The sequence below is a fragment of the Danio aesculapii genome, chromosome 9 (genome assembly GCF_903798145.1).
Source record: "Danio aesculapii chromosome 9, fDanAes4.1, whole genome shotgun sequence".
Lineage (NCBI taxonomy): Eukaryota > Metazoa > Chordata > Actinopteri > Cypriniformes > Danionidae > Danio > Danio aesculapii.
Window position 1 is genome coordinate 34192950 of NC_079443.1, and position 16962 is coordinate 34209911.

Genomic DNA, 16962 nt, shown 5'->3' on the forward strand with positions numbered 1-16962 from the left:
GCCTTTTGATCAGTTTAATTTGTCCTTGCTGATTTCCTTTTATCACAAATTTAATCGCCGACATTTGAATATCAATGTTTTCAGAAAATTCTATTAAGCAACAAAAACATAATAGAATGATTTCTGAAGGACCCTGTGACAATGAAGCTGGACAAATTTTCTGAAGGACACTGTGACAATGAAGCTGGACAAATGCATTTTAAAAACAAATACATTTAAATATATTATTTATTTATACATTTAAACATCTAGTTATATAATCTTTTACAATATTTGAAGTTTTACTATTTTTAATGCAAATAAAAGTCTTTGGTGACCAAAAAGATGGTTTGCAGGAATTTAAATAAGATCTATGTATAAATGTGTGTGTATAAAGCACTAGTTTGATGTTTGAAGCCACTAAACTTTCATGTTGTTCTTTAGCTGGAGATCCATCATAGACCATCTTCTGACTCATGAGAAAACAATGTTCAAAGACTTGATGAGTGAGTATACGTACATATTTCAGCTTCAAGCCCAGAGTATATTTCTTTTTTTGTACATGCCTTTACACATATGTGAGAACCACGTATGCACATTAGAATCATAATCAGAAAGAGCTTTATATGTTCACACATACATGACAGAGCTTCTAGAGTGCAACAGAATTACAGAGACAGGACAAAAAAACAGATAATAAATATATTTATAAAAAATAGAAGTAGTGAATGCAAATATACAAATAGACAAGTGTATGTACAGGTATATTACTATATACAACGGTTTATAGTAGTAATTTAGAGTTCTCTTGATGTGTTCCAAACCTGTTCGATCTGTTGAACACAAAAGATGTATTGAAGACTTTTGAAAACCAGTAACCAATGACCTCAATAGACTTTCTACTATAGATGTCAATGGATCTTCTTTTGTGTTCAGCAGAGCCAAAACAAAACAAAAAAAAACTGAAACTGGTTTGGAACAATCAAGGGTGAGTAACGATGACAGAATTTCCCATTTTTGATGAACTATACCTTTAAGACAACAAAACAGTTCAGTGTTGACACCTTGTGGACAAACTAAATAGTGCAATAACTATTGAAAACGCTTGTGTGAGTTGCTTGCCACAAAAATCAGATTGTGTACAGGCCCATAGCCAGTCTGTTGAAGGGGGTGGTCCTTTTTTTTTTAAAGTGGACCTTTTTGCTGTTATTCGCCTCATTTTCTATTTAATTATGAGGTTTAAATACTGCTTTTTAGTGACATTTTAAGCACAATTTTAGCTGGGGTAGGTTGTTGGATAGTCATCATAACCACACATTTTGATGTACCAAACACATTTTTCTAAAGATTTATAAGAAAAACTATGAGAATACTTATTTTTCAAAAACAAATTATTACATCATATATCATTTGAAAAAAATAGGAATCTGTTAAAATTTAAATCAAAAACTATGCCTATACTATGCCTATTTGTTAGACAAACACAAACTGGCCAGCACATTCAACTTTCCCCAGTCAGACTGAAGCAACAGCACACACAGGATTCTGCTAGGTCTTAAAGCCTTTTTCAATGGATTATTTTCACAATTTATTATGGCACAGTCAAAATAGGACAAATAAGCTCATGTATTTGACATTCCGGACCTTTGTAAGAGAGGGGTGGGTCTTTCGAACCACCCGATTTCCCCCCACCCCCTAGCTACAGGCCTGGTGTACATATACATTTCACAATGATGACAAAATTCAAACAACAAAATATGCAGACTCTCCTGTATACATAAAAACTGAAGTATCTTTTGTGCTTTTAGAGAGTCGTTTGTTGTATGATCAATGTGTTAACATGGATTGTGTGGGTTCATGTTGTAATATGCAGGTATGCAGAGCAGTTCTTTAAAACTCTTCAACAGCGCTGAGCAGAAGCCTATGTTACTGAAGCGACAGGCTTTTGCCATGTTTAGTGGAGAAAATGACCAGTATCACTTCTATTTGCCTCTCATTCAAGGTATTCATGTGTGGAAAACAAATACAGTTGCCACAGAATATAAAAATATGTAGCTAATTCTTTTTTTTTTTTTTTACAAATATATTGTAGAGCGTCTGACAGAGAACCTGCGTGTAGGACAGACGCCATCAGTGTCCGCTCAGATGTTTCTCATGTTTCGTGTTCTCCTTTTGAGGATCTCACCACAACATCTCACCTCCCTCTGGCCAATCATGGTGACTGAGCTGGTAAGAAATAAACCCACAGTCCTCTTTTGATTTTTAGAGGGTTTTTTTTGTATAGTGCTCTGTGCAACATTAGTAATAAACAAAAACTAATGTCATTTGTTTGCAGAGATTTAGAATGCTAAAATTTAAGATCCTTTTTTAAGCAGTGCTTCAGCCAATTATTCTGCTTAGAAATGTGTGTTCTGTGTCAGCCAATCTGATAAAAAAAAAAACAGACCCTCGTTTGCCAGTTGGCAGAAAACAGTGTATTTTGCCAGCAGCAAACAAACTGGGTCGGAGATCACAGATTCCATTCTTTAAAAAAAATCTAATGTTAAAAGTAATGGGCTCTATGCACAGCTAGAGTTTTAAAACCAACGATAAACTTGAAAGGTGAAAGCTTAATGTGTCCATTTTCAATTTCACAAGGTTGTTTTTACAGCATCAATGTTGTAATGTGATTACAATACATTCAGTTAAATAGACTTAAACATTCTTTTAGCTGTGCAAGCGTAAAACGATATGAAAGACATTCGTATGTTGTAACCACTAGCTCCGTCAGTAGCAACAGGTTAACGCAGAAATTCCATTGAAAATACTGGGGTAAAATAAACTGTCATATTTTAAAGACATGGCAAGGGGAAATGGAATATAATTCAGTGCTTCTTGTCCGATCAGAGACCCACTTCATATCGTATATCTAACAGGCAGTGAAGATCGCAGATTTTTAAAGAAATCAGATCTTAAACGTGACAATTTTGTAGTGGAAAGACAGTTCATCTGAAGCCCTTGGGCTGCCTGGCTGAAAATTAAAAGTCTGTGTGCATAAAGCCCATTATATTTGGGATGTTTTGCAACCCATACATTGGTCATATATGGATGTTGGTTGTTTAAATTTGCATGTCAGGTTGTATCATTTAACATTCTTGCTTGACGCTAAAGCATTTTTTAGTTATACAAACTGTTTACCTCGTACCTAAAGGGATAGTTCACCCAAGAATTAAAATTTCCTTCATTTCATTTACTCACATGCAAGTGGTTCTACAATTGTATGATTTTTTTTTATCTGTTGAACACAAAACAAGATATTTTCTGGAGTGTTCTGAAGAAAAAACAGCCATTGACATCCATAGTAGGAACAAAAATAGAATAGCAAAGTTAATGGCTTTTTTCCCAAACATTCTTCAGTATGTCTATTTCTCAGTTGATTATTTTCATTTTTTTTTGTGGCCAACTTTCCTTTTAAATGAATATTTCAGGTTAATTTATATTCTGTGAAATATACCCTGTGTTTACGTTAATCTATTTGATGAAGCCTAAAGTTGTTGTTGTTGTTGTTGTTTTTTTCAGAATACATGGTTAATTTATACAGTATTACCTGAAGTATAATTGAATTTACAAAAGTGTTTTAAGATAAAAGTTTCAAGTGTGTAAAAGAACAAACGAATAGCTGATTAACTGTGCATCGAACCTGTGGCTTGAGTTTCTGATAGCCGAATGCTTTTGTGATGAACTCCTAATAACCTGCCCGTGTAAACCAGTACACAGTTCTGAGAAAATATTTTCACATCAACTGTTCACCATTAAAATGATAGAATCAGTTTATCATGCAATGCAAAAGGCATTGCCCTGATAAGCTGTTGTTGTTGCATCATTAAAATTATTACAACAGCATACATAAAACAGACACTGTATGTGAAATAAAGACTTGTATTTCACACAAGATATGGGCTGAGTCTGTTTTAATTTGATATAAATAGATAAATATCAGAGATTAATTTGAGAGTTTAAAGATCATTGTAAACTTTGTCATGCACCAATATTTGGAGTTTAGACTGCAGTAATTGTTAAATTGGCAAACTTAAATTGTCACAGTCACTAAAATGCTTACTGAATATGTTTTCGTTTTTGGTCAGATGCAGTTTGATTGTGTATGTTGACTCTTTCAGATACGCATTTTTAACCGCCTTGAAAAGGCACTGCTGGATGATAAAGAAGTTTCAAAGTAAGTATTTCATCATGCCCAGATATTGTTGTTGTTTTTTTTCTTCCATTTACATAGAAAATCAATCCTATTTTTGTTTCAGGAGTAAATTGCGGGGTGGCCATGACAAGAATGGTCTACTGTGTTTCCCTCAGGCCGAGCTGGACATGTACTTGTCAGCCTGCAAGTTCCTGGACACCGCAGTGTCTTTCCCTCCAGACCACATGCCTCTGTTTCAAATGTGAGAGTCCCATGAACTGTGTTTATGCATGTTTGCCAACATTTCCTATCAGTATTTAAAAGTCAGCCCTGAAAAATAACTTGCCATTGCTTTCTATTTAGACAATATGATGATAGTTTGACATTTTGGTGTACAATGTAAACTGCTTACAACTTTCGGCCAAGCATTCTTATGTAGTTATTTTTGAAAAAAATATATAACTGGGCGACGCAGTGGCGCAGTGGGTAGCGCTGTCGCCTCACAACAGGAAGGTCACTGGTTCAAGCCTCAGCTGGGTCAGTTGGCATTTTTGTGTGGACTTTGCATGTTCTCCCCGTTCACGTGGGTTTCCTCCGGGTGTGCGGTTTCTCCCACAAGTCCAAAGACATGCGCTATAGGTAAATTGGGTAAATGAATGAGTGTGTATGGATGTTTCCCAGTGATGGGTTACAGCTGGAAAGGCATCCACTGCATAAAACATAAGCTGGATAAGTTGGTGGTTCATTTCTCTTTGGCGACCACAGATTAATAAAGGGACTCAGCCGAATAGGAAAAGAAAATGAATGAATGAACTGCTTCAGAATTCACATTTGCATGATTGGTGTGTGTAATTCATGCTGCAGATCAAATATAAAAGCACCAGCAGTTTATATTTACAATAGCAAAAAAGGAAAGGATAACCTATTTTAAAAACCCTGAGGAAAATCTTCAGGGAATCTGTGGCAAATTAGTTTTGACTTATTATGGGTGCTTTCATGAATTGTTCTCAAATGTTAGTGTACTTCTTTTAGTTTAGTAAGATTTTTTCAAATGAATGTAATATTTCATTTACCAAAGATTAATTACAATTGATCATAATAATTCATCAATAATTCTGTACAATTAAAGTATTACAGTGTTAGATTAAGTATCGCATAGGCTTATCTTTATGAACATAGTGAGAGACCAGACATGACCCTGTATGAGGAGTTAGATTTTGAAAGAAGAGATCTACACTATATAAGGATGTCGATTCTGGTGTATGTGCACGATGTCTCATTGTCTTAAGAGTTCTATGTCTAGGTGTGTCCGCAATGTCTACTTGAGAAAAGTTACCCAAGAGTGGTCTTGTGAAATAATTAGTTAGACATTAAAACTGCAATAATATTTCACAATATTACCATTTTGGCTGTATTTCTTATCAAGCTTTTCAATAGTTAATTTATTTAAACAATTATTTAAATTAATGGCACACAAAAAAGAAACCTTAAAAATCCTCCAAAAAGCATCCAAGTATTTCTTATGATTGGCGTGCTTGAAAAAAATCACAATTTTGATTAATTTTTCATCGTAATTTTATCTTTGTTTGAAACCAATGGAAAAGAATATGTTGTTCATAGGAAGGAAAAACTAAACAAAATAAGACCTTGTTGACATTATCAAAATTCCTTTGCTTTATGCCCCTCACAAATCCCTTTTATTTTAAGAGACAGTTCACCCGAAAATAAAAACTTTCCCCTCCATTTACTCATAATCAAGTGATTTTAATCTTGTATGAATTTTTTTTTCTCTTTTTTTTTTGTACACAAAACAATATATTGGAAATGGTGAGGAAGTGTTCATTTTTTAGTGAACTACCCCTTTAAGGTACATCAAACTTCCATAAATATAAAGTAACAGCTCATGGGTAACTTCTTATTAGGCCTTTTGACATTTTTAACCTAAGTGAATCATGGTTTAACCAACATTGGCAGCTGTCAGTAGACTACAGTAGGATATTGTCATACCTAACCAAACATAGAGAATCAGTGATCTGCTCTAACCCTTAATGACTGACCTTAATGATGTTTATTTGCTGTTATATTAAGTGTTATATTGCTGGTATTCATTCATGCAGGTATCGCTGGGCTTTCATTCCTGAGGTAGATGTCGACCATTATGACGGACCAGGAAATACTCTGCTGGAAGGCGAACAAGAGTGTAAACCTCATATTGTCAGGATACTGGATGGAATAAACCGACGCTACGGGGTAAAGTCTCCAAACACTAAAAGACCTGCTTTAGAATGGTAGTTTACGATGAAATGAAAATGCGCTCTCTTTTACATTCATGCCATGCAATATATGTAGGTTTGGTTGAGTATTAAAGTGAACCAGAGGTTGCATAGACAGTTATTTTATTATGTTGATGCCACAGCCATATCACCCTGCAGCCCAAGACTGGTTACTGAGTTACTGAGTTACTGGTTAATGAGCCTGGTCAGTATCTGGATGGAAGACCACATGGGAAAACTAGGTTGCTGTTGGAGGTGGTGTTATTTAGCCAGCAGGGGGAGCTCAACCTGTGATCTGTCCTAATGCCCCAGTACAGTGAAGGGGACACTACACTGTCAGTGAGTGCCCTCTTTCGGATGAGACGTTAAACCGAGGTCCTGACTCTCTGTGGTTATTAAAAATCCCATGGCACTTCCAACGCAATCTCACAGCAATTCATAACTTTTTGATTTAGTGGCTAATTCGTATCAATTCGTACGGTCTAATTCGCACAATTTAGTACGATTTGCTCATCACCCAATGAGGGTTAGGGGTGGGGTTAGGTGCCACGCCTCCTTTTTAAAATCGTACATTTTCGTACGACTGAACGAATTAGCCACTAAACTGACAAAACCTAAAATACTTGCATTTCCTCGTGAGATCAGGCTGGCATTTCTCGTTAAAGAGTAGGGGTGTAACCCCGGTGTCCTGACTAAATTCCCTCCATCAGCCCTTACCCATCATGGCCTCCCAATCTTCGCCATCCACCGAATTGGCTCTATCACTGTCTCCCCACTCCACCTATAGCTGGTGTGTGGTGAGCACACTGGCGCCGTTGTCCTGCGGCTGCCATTGCATTATCCAAGTGGATGCTGCACACTGGTGGTGGTGTGGAGAGTCCACCCTCATGATTGTGAAGCGCTTTGGGGTGTTTGGCCATATACGATAAATGCGCTATATACATACACATTACATTACATTATTTCCAACTGAAACAGAATATTAAGTAAGAGGTGGGGCTTTGTTTTGTGCATTTTTCCCTCATAGCAAACTAATGATAAGAGGGATGTGGTTATGAGAGTAGGATGAGGAAGCAAATGTTCAGACTGAAGATTACCAAAAAATTTTTTATTCAGTGGATTATCTTGCATGGATTAAATGTTTACCTTAACAATAAAAATTTTTACATTTTTATTAATATTTAACATTACAATTTAATAAAATATTGTAAACTTTGATTTTACACAGACTTTAAACATCATTGGTGATTAAGAAAATGCTAGTCTACCTCCTCCACTTTGAAAGTCAAAAACAATATTGTGGCTTCTGATGATACATTAAGGTCTGGTGAAGCAAAAGGACTGAACGTTATTTACACTCCTTACCTTTAATCCACATGTAAACAGTCATGAGAACATTCATGACAACATGAAATTTTGTGTCACATGACGTATTTGCTGCCACAAACATAAACGTGAGCGAACACTCTTAGTTTACAATGGGAGGATGTTCTTCAAAATGATACTTACTTGTGTTTATCCTGGATTCAGCAACATTTATTTATTCATTCAGCAGATGCTTTTTATCCAATGCGACTTAAAAATTGAACCACCAGAGAGCAGCAAGATATAAATACCATGACATGTTTAACTTACTTTAGCAGGTTTTTCGTTTATATAGACACACACTCACCCTCACACATACACTGCATACTGTATATACATGCAGTGTCTCCATGTCCCCCTGACAAACAATGCTTTTCTAACTTCCTTTTTTTGTCTTGTTTCTAGTCCAAATCTCTAAAAATTTGTACATAAAGATGCATTTTCTAGACAAGCAAAAATATTGTCTAGTTTGAGATTAATTTGTTTGCCCCATTGGCAGATTATCTAGCTTGTTTTAAGAAAAAAACTCACTTAATTTAGATATAATATTTCTTAAAACAGGACAATTTTTGCTAGTCTAGAAAACGCTTCTTGATTTAATATTTTTGAGCTTTTTAAACTAAAAACAAGATAAAAACTGTAGGTTAAGCATCTTTTTGCAGGGCATGTGTATGAGAAAGTGTCCGGTGCATATGGAGAGGTTTGTCAACCTATGTAAATAGTTCTAAACAAACAAGTTTTATATATCAGTACATCATAAAAACTACAAGTATAATTTAGATTTTTTTTCTGTTTTTTTTTTTTTTGGCTTTCAAAGTGGCAGTAGCTTTTGCCTTGCATTATGAATCACCGAGGCACATGATTTCAGCTAGAAGTCCTCTTTAAAATTGGGTAACACTTTATTTTGATTTGAGTATTAGCAGACTGTCTGCTTAATATCTGCTGATACTGCTGCTAAACAGACATTTAACTGGCTATAAGAAACTTTGCAAGTGCATGTCATTTTACACTAATACTAAGCCCCAACCTAACAGTCTGCTTATAATCTAATGAGAATTGATTGACATGTAGATGGAATGTAACTTAAATTCAACAAACGGACCATCAAAATAAAGTGCGACCTAAAATTCTACTGAAGTAAAACATTCACCTACAATTTAAATGGCCTGGGGATGAGTTAACAGGAAATTTTCAATTGTAGATGACCTATCCCTTTAATATTTCCATGGACGAGAACCGCTGACACAATAACAATGCTGTGTTTTTACAAAATCTCCACTTTTTCAGTCTATAAATGTCTGTGTTCAGGATCTGAATGGAACAGCAGCGGAGTCGAGCACAGATCGAGTGGAGTTTCCTTTGCTCACGCTGCGCTCTCTCTACTCTATTGTGGATCTGGTGCCATTCTTCAACACCCTCTGCTGCTCTTTTAATGGCTCCTCCTCTGCACACCTCTCTCATTATGCCGCCGACTACCCGCCGTCCAGCAGTGATCAGGTCATGAAGCGCCTGGAGCACATCACCGAAGGAGAGTTCCTGGATGGAATGGACAGTTAAATGAGAAATCCCATCCCTAAACCTCTTACTCAAAGTCTGTATTTCCTTTTGGATTTTATGTAATCAGTTTCTCTTCATTGTTAAAGGTGCAATGAGCTTTCATTGTAGCAAAGTAGTTTACATGAAATGTTTAAAGGACCCTGATTAGTTTCTTAAGATCTTAATCGATGCACGTCAAGTTAAAGGTCTTAAACTTTGACTATTCTAAGACGTACATGCTGTGAATGTATATCATTTTTGTTTTAATTTGGCTTAATGTGGGCTTTGCATTAATTCTGTGCACATTCCATTAATGTTCGTTAGTGATTGAGCCAAATTAAAGATTATTTGGTCATTAAGGAAATGTATTACTTGATTGGTCCATGGCATTTATTTCAGTTGTATCTTAGGCTATTAGTCATTTCTCAAACTGAAATCCAATTGCAGTGTTTTTCCTGAACTGTTTTTTTTTCATCTTCATGAAAGTCTCATCTATCTGTTGGAAAATATTGACAATGTCATTTGTTTGCCTGCCAGTATCCGTTGCTTTCTGAATGTCTTCTATTCTGCTGTATTTCCTCTCCCTCTTTAAATTAAGGAAAATATACATCTTTATTCTTATGTGGATATTGAATGTCTATATAGAATAAATATTCTGTTAATATTTACAGCAGAGGAATTGTAATGCACTTTTTTTCTGTACCCAAGGGAATTGTTTTCATCCATGTCTGTGTGTGACCTTAAGGACGTTTTTATGTTGTTGCTTTAATACTAGCATGCAGAACCAGATTCAGCTATCTCAAATGCTACTTGCTAGAATACATTGCCCTTTGATTGAAGTGCCTCAAAACAAATGCTCTAGTTAAGGAATAGTTTTAGATGTTCTGTAGTTGTAGTGGCAGAAAATGGCAAAAGAGAAGCTAATAATTCCAGTAATCGTTATTCCTCAAGTGAAAACACAAAGACGTCCACATCTTCACTCCATGTTGTTTAGTGGTTTATTCTCTGGAATGTATTCATTTTAAATTGTACTTTTTAATTTATATTAATGCTTATTAAAGTGAATTATTTTAAGCAAATATTCTGCAGATCTGAATAAAATTGCTCAGAATCAGACAAAAGTGTTTATGGTTTGTTTCCTTTGTCTTTTATTAGAATTTTTTTTTTATTTTTTTTTTTTTACACTTTTCGATCTCCTTTGCAGATGCATTTAAAAAATGTAAAATGCATTGTTTTATTGTTCTCACTCAAAAAAGATGGTCATAGGATATGATTAATACAAGAATGTAGGGTTGTCACAGTACTAAACTTTCAGTATTCAGTACAAATACCTTAGTGAAAACCTAAACAATTACAGAGTTTGTGATGAAGATGATGTTTCCTCATGCAAAATCATTTTTAGGATTGAAATTAAATTGATCTGCTTTATTTAAGAAGTTTAATGAAGGAGGACCATTTTTACCCGAAGGGCAAATGGTGTAGCTATACAAAATTCTAGGACAACACAAGGGTTAAGTCAATATACTTAACTTTCAACTGTTTCCACAGTATGTAAACAGAAAAATGTAGAGTAAATACTATGAAGACTGCATAATCTGGAAGTGAATTACTCAAAAAGTCATTTCATTATTGTATTGATGATGATGTTCAAATATTCAAAACAATTGTCAGGATTCCACCGACTGCAACGCTGTCCATAGACTCCAATCGCCCTGGCTCACTCGCCCCTGATAACTAATCATCAACACCTGTGCACACCTTATTACCCTGCAAATAAAAGACTCAGTCACTACAGTTCATATCCTCTGGTCTACTGTTCAGATCTGGTCACTGACCTTCTCCAAGATCTAGCTGAGCCACATTAAGCTTGTCTCCTGCGTTGTCCATTCTTTATAAAAAATGTTATCGAGCTCCATTAAGACAAAGACGTTGCGTTAAAGGAAAATCATGACATGTGGCAAAGTATGGTGAGCCATGCTCAGAATTTGTGCTCTGTATTCAACCCAACCAAGTGCAAGTGAACCGCAGAGAACACACACAGAGTAATAGATGGCCATTGCTGCAGTTGGGGGTCTGGTGGCTTGTTCAGGGAACTCCCCTCAGCCATGGTATGATGGTGGCGAGAGTGCTGGTTGTACACTACCAACACCTACAACCTAATCCCTACCAGTGTCCAACTCTTTAACCATTAGGCCATGGCTGTTCCAGCGATTATGTTCTACTGTTCTCACTACTAACTGTTCAAACGGTGTAGTGGCACCCAAAGTTTTCATCACAGGTCCCTGCCCTACCTGCATCTTTGCAAGCCTTTCTGCTGATAATGACAGCACCTAGATTGAAAAAAAATGATTCATTGGATTTACTGAATTATTTTAAGGTAAGTGGTCATAAACCATTTATATGGGCTGAATTTAAACAAATTTGCAATGAACCATATTTGGTTATATCTGTGTAATGTCTAATAATCCCAATTTTAGTTCTTGATGCACAATATAATTCTTAGTTTATTCATTTCTCAAGGGCAATTTGGTTGCAGCATTCAAGCAAGACAATAAAACCCATTATAAAAATTACAAATTCACCACCAATTTGTTTTACTAATAGGAGTTCTGTATGGAGTACCAGAAGGGAGAAGGAGAAGTGGTGGAAAGATTAGGAATCATCTGTACTTAATACTTATTTGCTTATTTTTGCTTTTTCTTTTGCTTTGCTTTTAATCAGTCTTTGCTTTTAGTCAGTGCTTCTTAACACATATCCTCAATTCTCTTTCACTTGCATTGGTTTCCTGTTTTTTATCGTGTACAATATAAAATTCTTCTATTAACTTGCAAAGCTCTTCACAACCTGTCACCTGATTACTTCTCTGATCTTCACTGGTACACTCCTCAGCGCTCACTGAGATCTTCTGCGGATGAACTGTTATCTGTTCCAAAGTTTAAAATGAAGTCATTTGGTGGCAGGGCTTTTAGCTGCATAGCACCACAGTTATGGAATTCCATGCTATTAGATATTTGTCAGACTCTATTTGCAATTTTAAATCCCAGGTTAAAACCTTTCTGTTCAGGATTGCTTTTAATGGTTTTCTGGTTTAATATTATGTTTATTATTCTTCTGTCTTTTATTTTATGATGTGCCTGTTACATTGTAAGGTGTCCTTGAGTGCTTTGAAAGGCACCTATAAATAAAAGGTATTATTATTTTCTCAAAATCAGTTGTCATCTCCTTGGTCTTAGAGACATTGGATTGTATAAAGGCTTTCTGACATGCCATTTTCAACTACTGCACTGTGCATGGAATCCTCCTCACTCAATTACAGAATCATCAGCAAGTTTTACCTATTACTAAATCTACACTTACAACTATTTTTGTACAAAAACAGTACAGGAGAAAGGATAGATCCTTGAGTAGATGATGCCAGCCATTCAAAGAAACAAATATTTACTTAAATCCTGTGTTTTCAGCATGAGGAAGTCTAAAATACCCAAATAGCCAAAGATCCAACTCAAATTGATTACTAAGTTTCTTGATATTGGATGAACTCCACAACACACAATATTTGCTCAAATGCTTTTATTTGATAATCATTTAATTTGAAAAATTCTTCATCATTTAAAAGAGATTTAAAGTGAAGAAGTTTACATGTAGTACAATCAAAGTACTGTGAAGCAGGATGACGCATATGATCTCATCAGTCTGTAGCACAAATGTAGCTCGATGAGGTTGAACAGCTTACATCATTCCAGCAATGGTTTGCTGTAAAAAAAGAAATGCATACAAATATGTATATGTGTAAGATATATATATATACACATACATACATACATACATACATACATGCATACATACACACACAAACACACACATTGTAAAACCCAAAAAGTTAAGGTAACTCAATCCATTTAAGTACAAAACTAATCCAAATGAGTACTGTAAACTTAATCCATTTGAGTATATGAAACAATCTGAGCACAGTAAAACCCAATAAATGAAGAGAACTCAAACCAACTGAGTACTGTAAAAACCAATAAATTAACTCAAACCGTTTAAGGAAACCGATTGCAACAAACCATTTGAGTTAAAAAGCTTATCTATATGAGTACTGTAAACTTACTCCATTTAAGTTGAAGTAATGAGGTATTTAAATAACTAATTACCTTCAACACTGAGTTCAAAACTCATTTCAAATGAGTAGAATTAACTTTCAGTAAATTTTAAGTTAACTACACTCATTTCATTTGATAAAGTTGACTGTTGGGTTTTACAGTGCAGTAGTCAACATTTGAAGTGGATCAAAAATGTTTTTTCAAAACTGTCCTAAGACAAGAATGGGTATTGTTCAAGGTTGTGACTGCTGTATTTTACTGTGTAATATCCGATCATGGTAGTGAATCAGTATTGAAAGCAGACCACACAGCATTCTTACAGGTAAAACTGATCTCCAGGCAGTTCTCAACACCAGAATTGTCGGGTTGTCCAGAGCACCAGTTGGTGTAGTCAAATGCAGATCCATCATTCCACAGCCACTGTCCTTCCTAATAAGAGAAAAGACTAGTTATACACAGTGCTAAACTGTACCCAGACTACATATTAAGCTAATTTAGTTTAGTTTGAAGACATTAAACCACTAAAATAAAAAAATGTCACCAGTCCAGTCAAACAAGTATTTCTCTTTAGATTAAAAACATAACTAACTTGTTCAGCATCATGAGAACCAATCCAAGTATGTGTGTTTGAAGGCACCAGACTCAGCAGAAAGTCATTTTCTGCTTTATTGGTTGAAGATGCCAGTTTTGCACCAAGACGTTCACAGTTTCTCTAAAAAGACAGATTTGTAGTGTTCAATATGACATTTCTGGGAATAATCAACATTTTTAAACCAAGTTAGATGATTTAAGGTTTATTATTGTGCAGAAAGTGTTTTCCTTTATAAATGACTCTATCAAATACTTTACCTCTGCGGTGACCCAGTTAACTGACTCAGAGAAGAACTTGTAGCATCGGACTCCAAAATTTGTCCATCCATAGGGACATCTTTCAACTAAATTAACTGCATTCAGTACATAAACATTAGGCCTCTTGTAATATTAATAAAAATATCATATTTATGATTACGTTTTAAAATAATACATAAATATGTAGCTTGTTTTAGTGGGCTGCACAATTTCCTGCTATCCATCTTTATACAGTAAAGCTACAAAACATCAATAGTTTGGCATTTAAAATGTGACGTTTTTAAAGGGTGAAAGTGTTGTACTTTCTGCATTCCCCATGGAAGACATAATAAAAAGGAGTAGAAGATTTCTCAGCATTGCCATGATGAACCTGAAAATGAAAAAGCAGGAAAAATTAATGTACAGTATGTATTCATATTCTACACACTGTGAATTTAACAATGTGACTACAACAATACCTGGGAACACTTTATTTTGATGGTCCATTTGAGTATTAGTAGACTGTCTGCTTAATATCTGTTGATACTGCTGCTAAACAGACAATAACTGACTGTAAGAAACTTAGTTGGCATGTAAATGCAATGTAACTTAAATTCAACAAATGGACCATCAAAATAAAGTGTGACCCAATACTTTATTCTAAAGTTCGCTGTGAAAACTCACCTAGGTGTTCAGATGGTGTTTCTTGGGTGTTTCTTCAGTGAAGTTTCAGAAAAAGTCCTGCTTTTATACGTGAGGTCAAGTGTGTGCAAGTCACAAGGGGGTACAGGATGTGCCTGTTTGATTTGTGGACATTTACATAAATTCAAATTTGGGAAGATGAGCACATCTAAAAACACAATATTAGGTTAACTAATATTTGCTTTTAAGCATTTGTTACAGTTACGGTCTATTTGTTTAGGTAAAAGGAAGATTTTATCCTTTGCAGCTGTTGAAAAAATAAATTGAAAGACATTGAGGAAAATACTTGAACTAGAGTGTGGTATAAGTTATGTCTTCTATAAATATTTTAAAATCATCCAGTGTTTTCATTTAAAGGGATCTTTTAAAAAAAGATCATGTTGATGGTGACCATGAATATGATGAATAATTCACACATTGTAAAATTCTACCCTTGCCTTTAATTTTGTACATAATAAACAGAAGTGTTGATTAATATTGATACCATAACAGTGAAAATGTTTTGCTAAAAATCTATTTATTACAGTATCTCTTAATCACCTCTAACTTAGAAATTGACAAAGGGATTCAAATAAATATCTGGAGAATTTTTTTTAACTTAAATACATTCTTAAATAAGTTTCAATTTTTTATAGATGGTATATCAATAAAAGAAAAAAATAATTGTGGACATTTATTTGTTTAAACACCAAATATATTCAAATATGAGAAGATGAGCATTAGTAAAAAAAAATTGTGAATTAAATTGAGAACAATTTTAAAAATTGTTGAACAGTTTTTATATTCAGAAAAGGTGGGTTTAACTAAAATTGACATTTGTGTTTGTTCACACTTATTTAAACGGAGCTGAAACAACACTATTCTTGATTTTTTAGGACAGCTTAATTGTTTTATTTTCAATCCACTTAAATTTGAAAAATAGTAATGACTTAATTCCTTCATGTTGTCTCGACACAAATCGTTTGTGTGGACCCCAGCATTTTTCAAAGTGTATAAAGCAATGAAATCATGATATTGTTAATAATTTGCTATCGAAATTGCTATCATACATTTTTAGCAGGATTTATGCAAGACATTCACACTAAATGTCATTAAGTGTAAAAATAATTCCAAAAATTGTCATGCAAAATTAGAATCAGAATCATTTCAGGATGACAGTGCAGCTCCCAAATGCTAAATAATAACCATTTTAATGGTTAATGTAAATCATTATACTTTACATATCCTTCAACTCTCTAAAATTTATTCATTTGTCAGCAAGACATTATTGGAAATTCTGTAATGCATAGATTCTGTAACCTATTTAAAAAAGTTTTTCATCAAATTAAGTATGTTGTGTAATTTTTACACAAGTTTGTTAAAATGATGGTGGTTTGCTGCACTCAATAAAATTTTGACCAAAAGGGAGAGAATATTGTAATGTTTTCAGCATTAATATCATTAGACATAAATGACAGGTACTGAGTAAAAGACAAGTCAAAAATAGCTATTTAAAAGTAGGCAAAGTAGCATAGAGGAAAGAAAATGAAGGCAATGTTAATTTGCACATTTAAATACTATTGTATCACATACTGTTTATCCAACTGTATGGAGACTACATCCTTAAAAGTGCACAAATGCCGAACAGAGCATTGTTAAATTATGTGATGCTCTAGCCCAGTGAACTCAATTACTGGGTTGCATTTTTTATTTATTTTTTCTTTTTTGCAAGATGTGTGTGCGTGTTTTGCTGCTGGCGACATTAAGGCAGTATTAGTATTCTAAAGATGTTTTGGTTACTTGTTTTTGTCGAATCTCTTCACTGTATTGTGACCAGAAATGAAATTATTATTTTAAAAAAACCTGCCCTTTCAATAGTAAACCATACGTGGTGTGTGGTTGCTAATAAACAAATTCACAACTGATTGACATCAGCATCTTCTTGAGTCTACAATCATGTTGACAAGGTATGAATGGTTTCTTTCTTATCTTCTTTTATTTGTGTCTAGATGGGTTTCTAAACGTA

At 34.6% G+C, this 16962-nt stretch overlaps 2 protein-coding genes across 2 annotated transcripts in view; one reads left to right on the plus strand and one right to left on the minus strand.

The window, feature by feature from the left end:
- dop1b (DOP1 leucine zipper like protein B) overlaps nt 1-10430 on the plus strand; it is a 43658-nt gene extending 33228 nt beyond the window's left edge. The window contains exons 33-39 of the mRNA XM_056465523.1: nt 424-485; nt 1853-1981; nt 2072-2208; nt 4137-4192; nt 4275-4412; nt 6268-6400; nt 9097-10430. Coding sequence (XP_056321498.1) covers nt 424-485; nt 1853-1981; nt 2072-2208; nt 4137-4192; nt 4275-4412; nt 6268-6400; nt 9097-9345 — 904 coding nt within the window. The 3' untranslated portion in view covers nt 9346-10430. The remainder of the gene's footprint in view (nt 1-423; nt 486-1852; nt 1982-2071; nt 2209-4136; nt 4193-4274; nt 4413-6267; nt 6401-9096) is intronic.
- Nucleotides 10431-12879: 2449 nt separating this feature from the next.
- LOC130235125 (galactose-specific lectin nattectin-like) lies at nt 12880-14980 on the minus strand. The gene is made up of 6 exons (XM_056465528.1): nt 14940-14980; nt 14579-14646; nt 14277-14371; nt 14017-14139; nt 13748-13856; nt 12880-13077 (listed from the first exon to the last, which is right to left on the minus strand). The coding sequence occupies exons 2-6, from the start codon at nt 14637-14639 to the stop codon at nt 13013-13015; spliced, it is 453 nt and encodes a 150-aa protein (XP_056321503.1). The 5' UTR covers nt 14640-14646; nt 14940-14980; the 3' UTR covers nt 12880-13012.
- Between the last annotated feature and the right edge of the window lie 1982 nt (nt 14981-16962).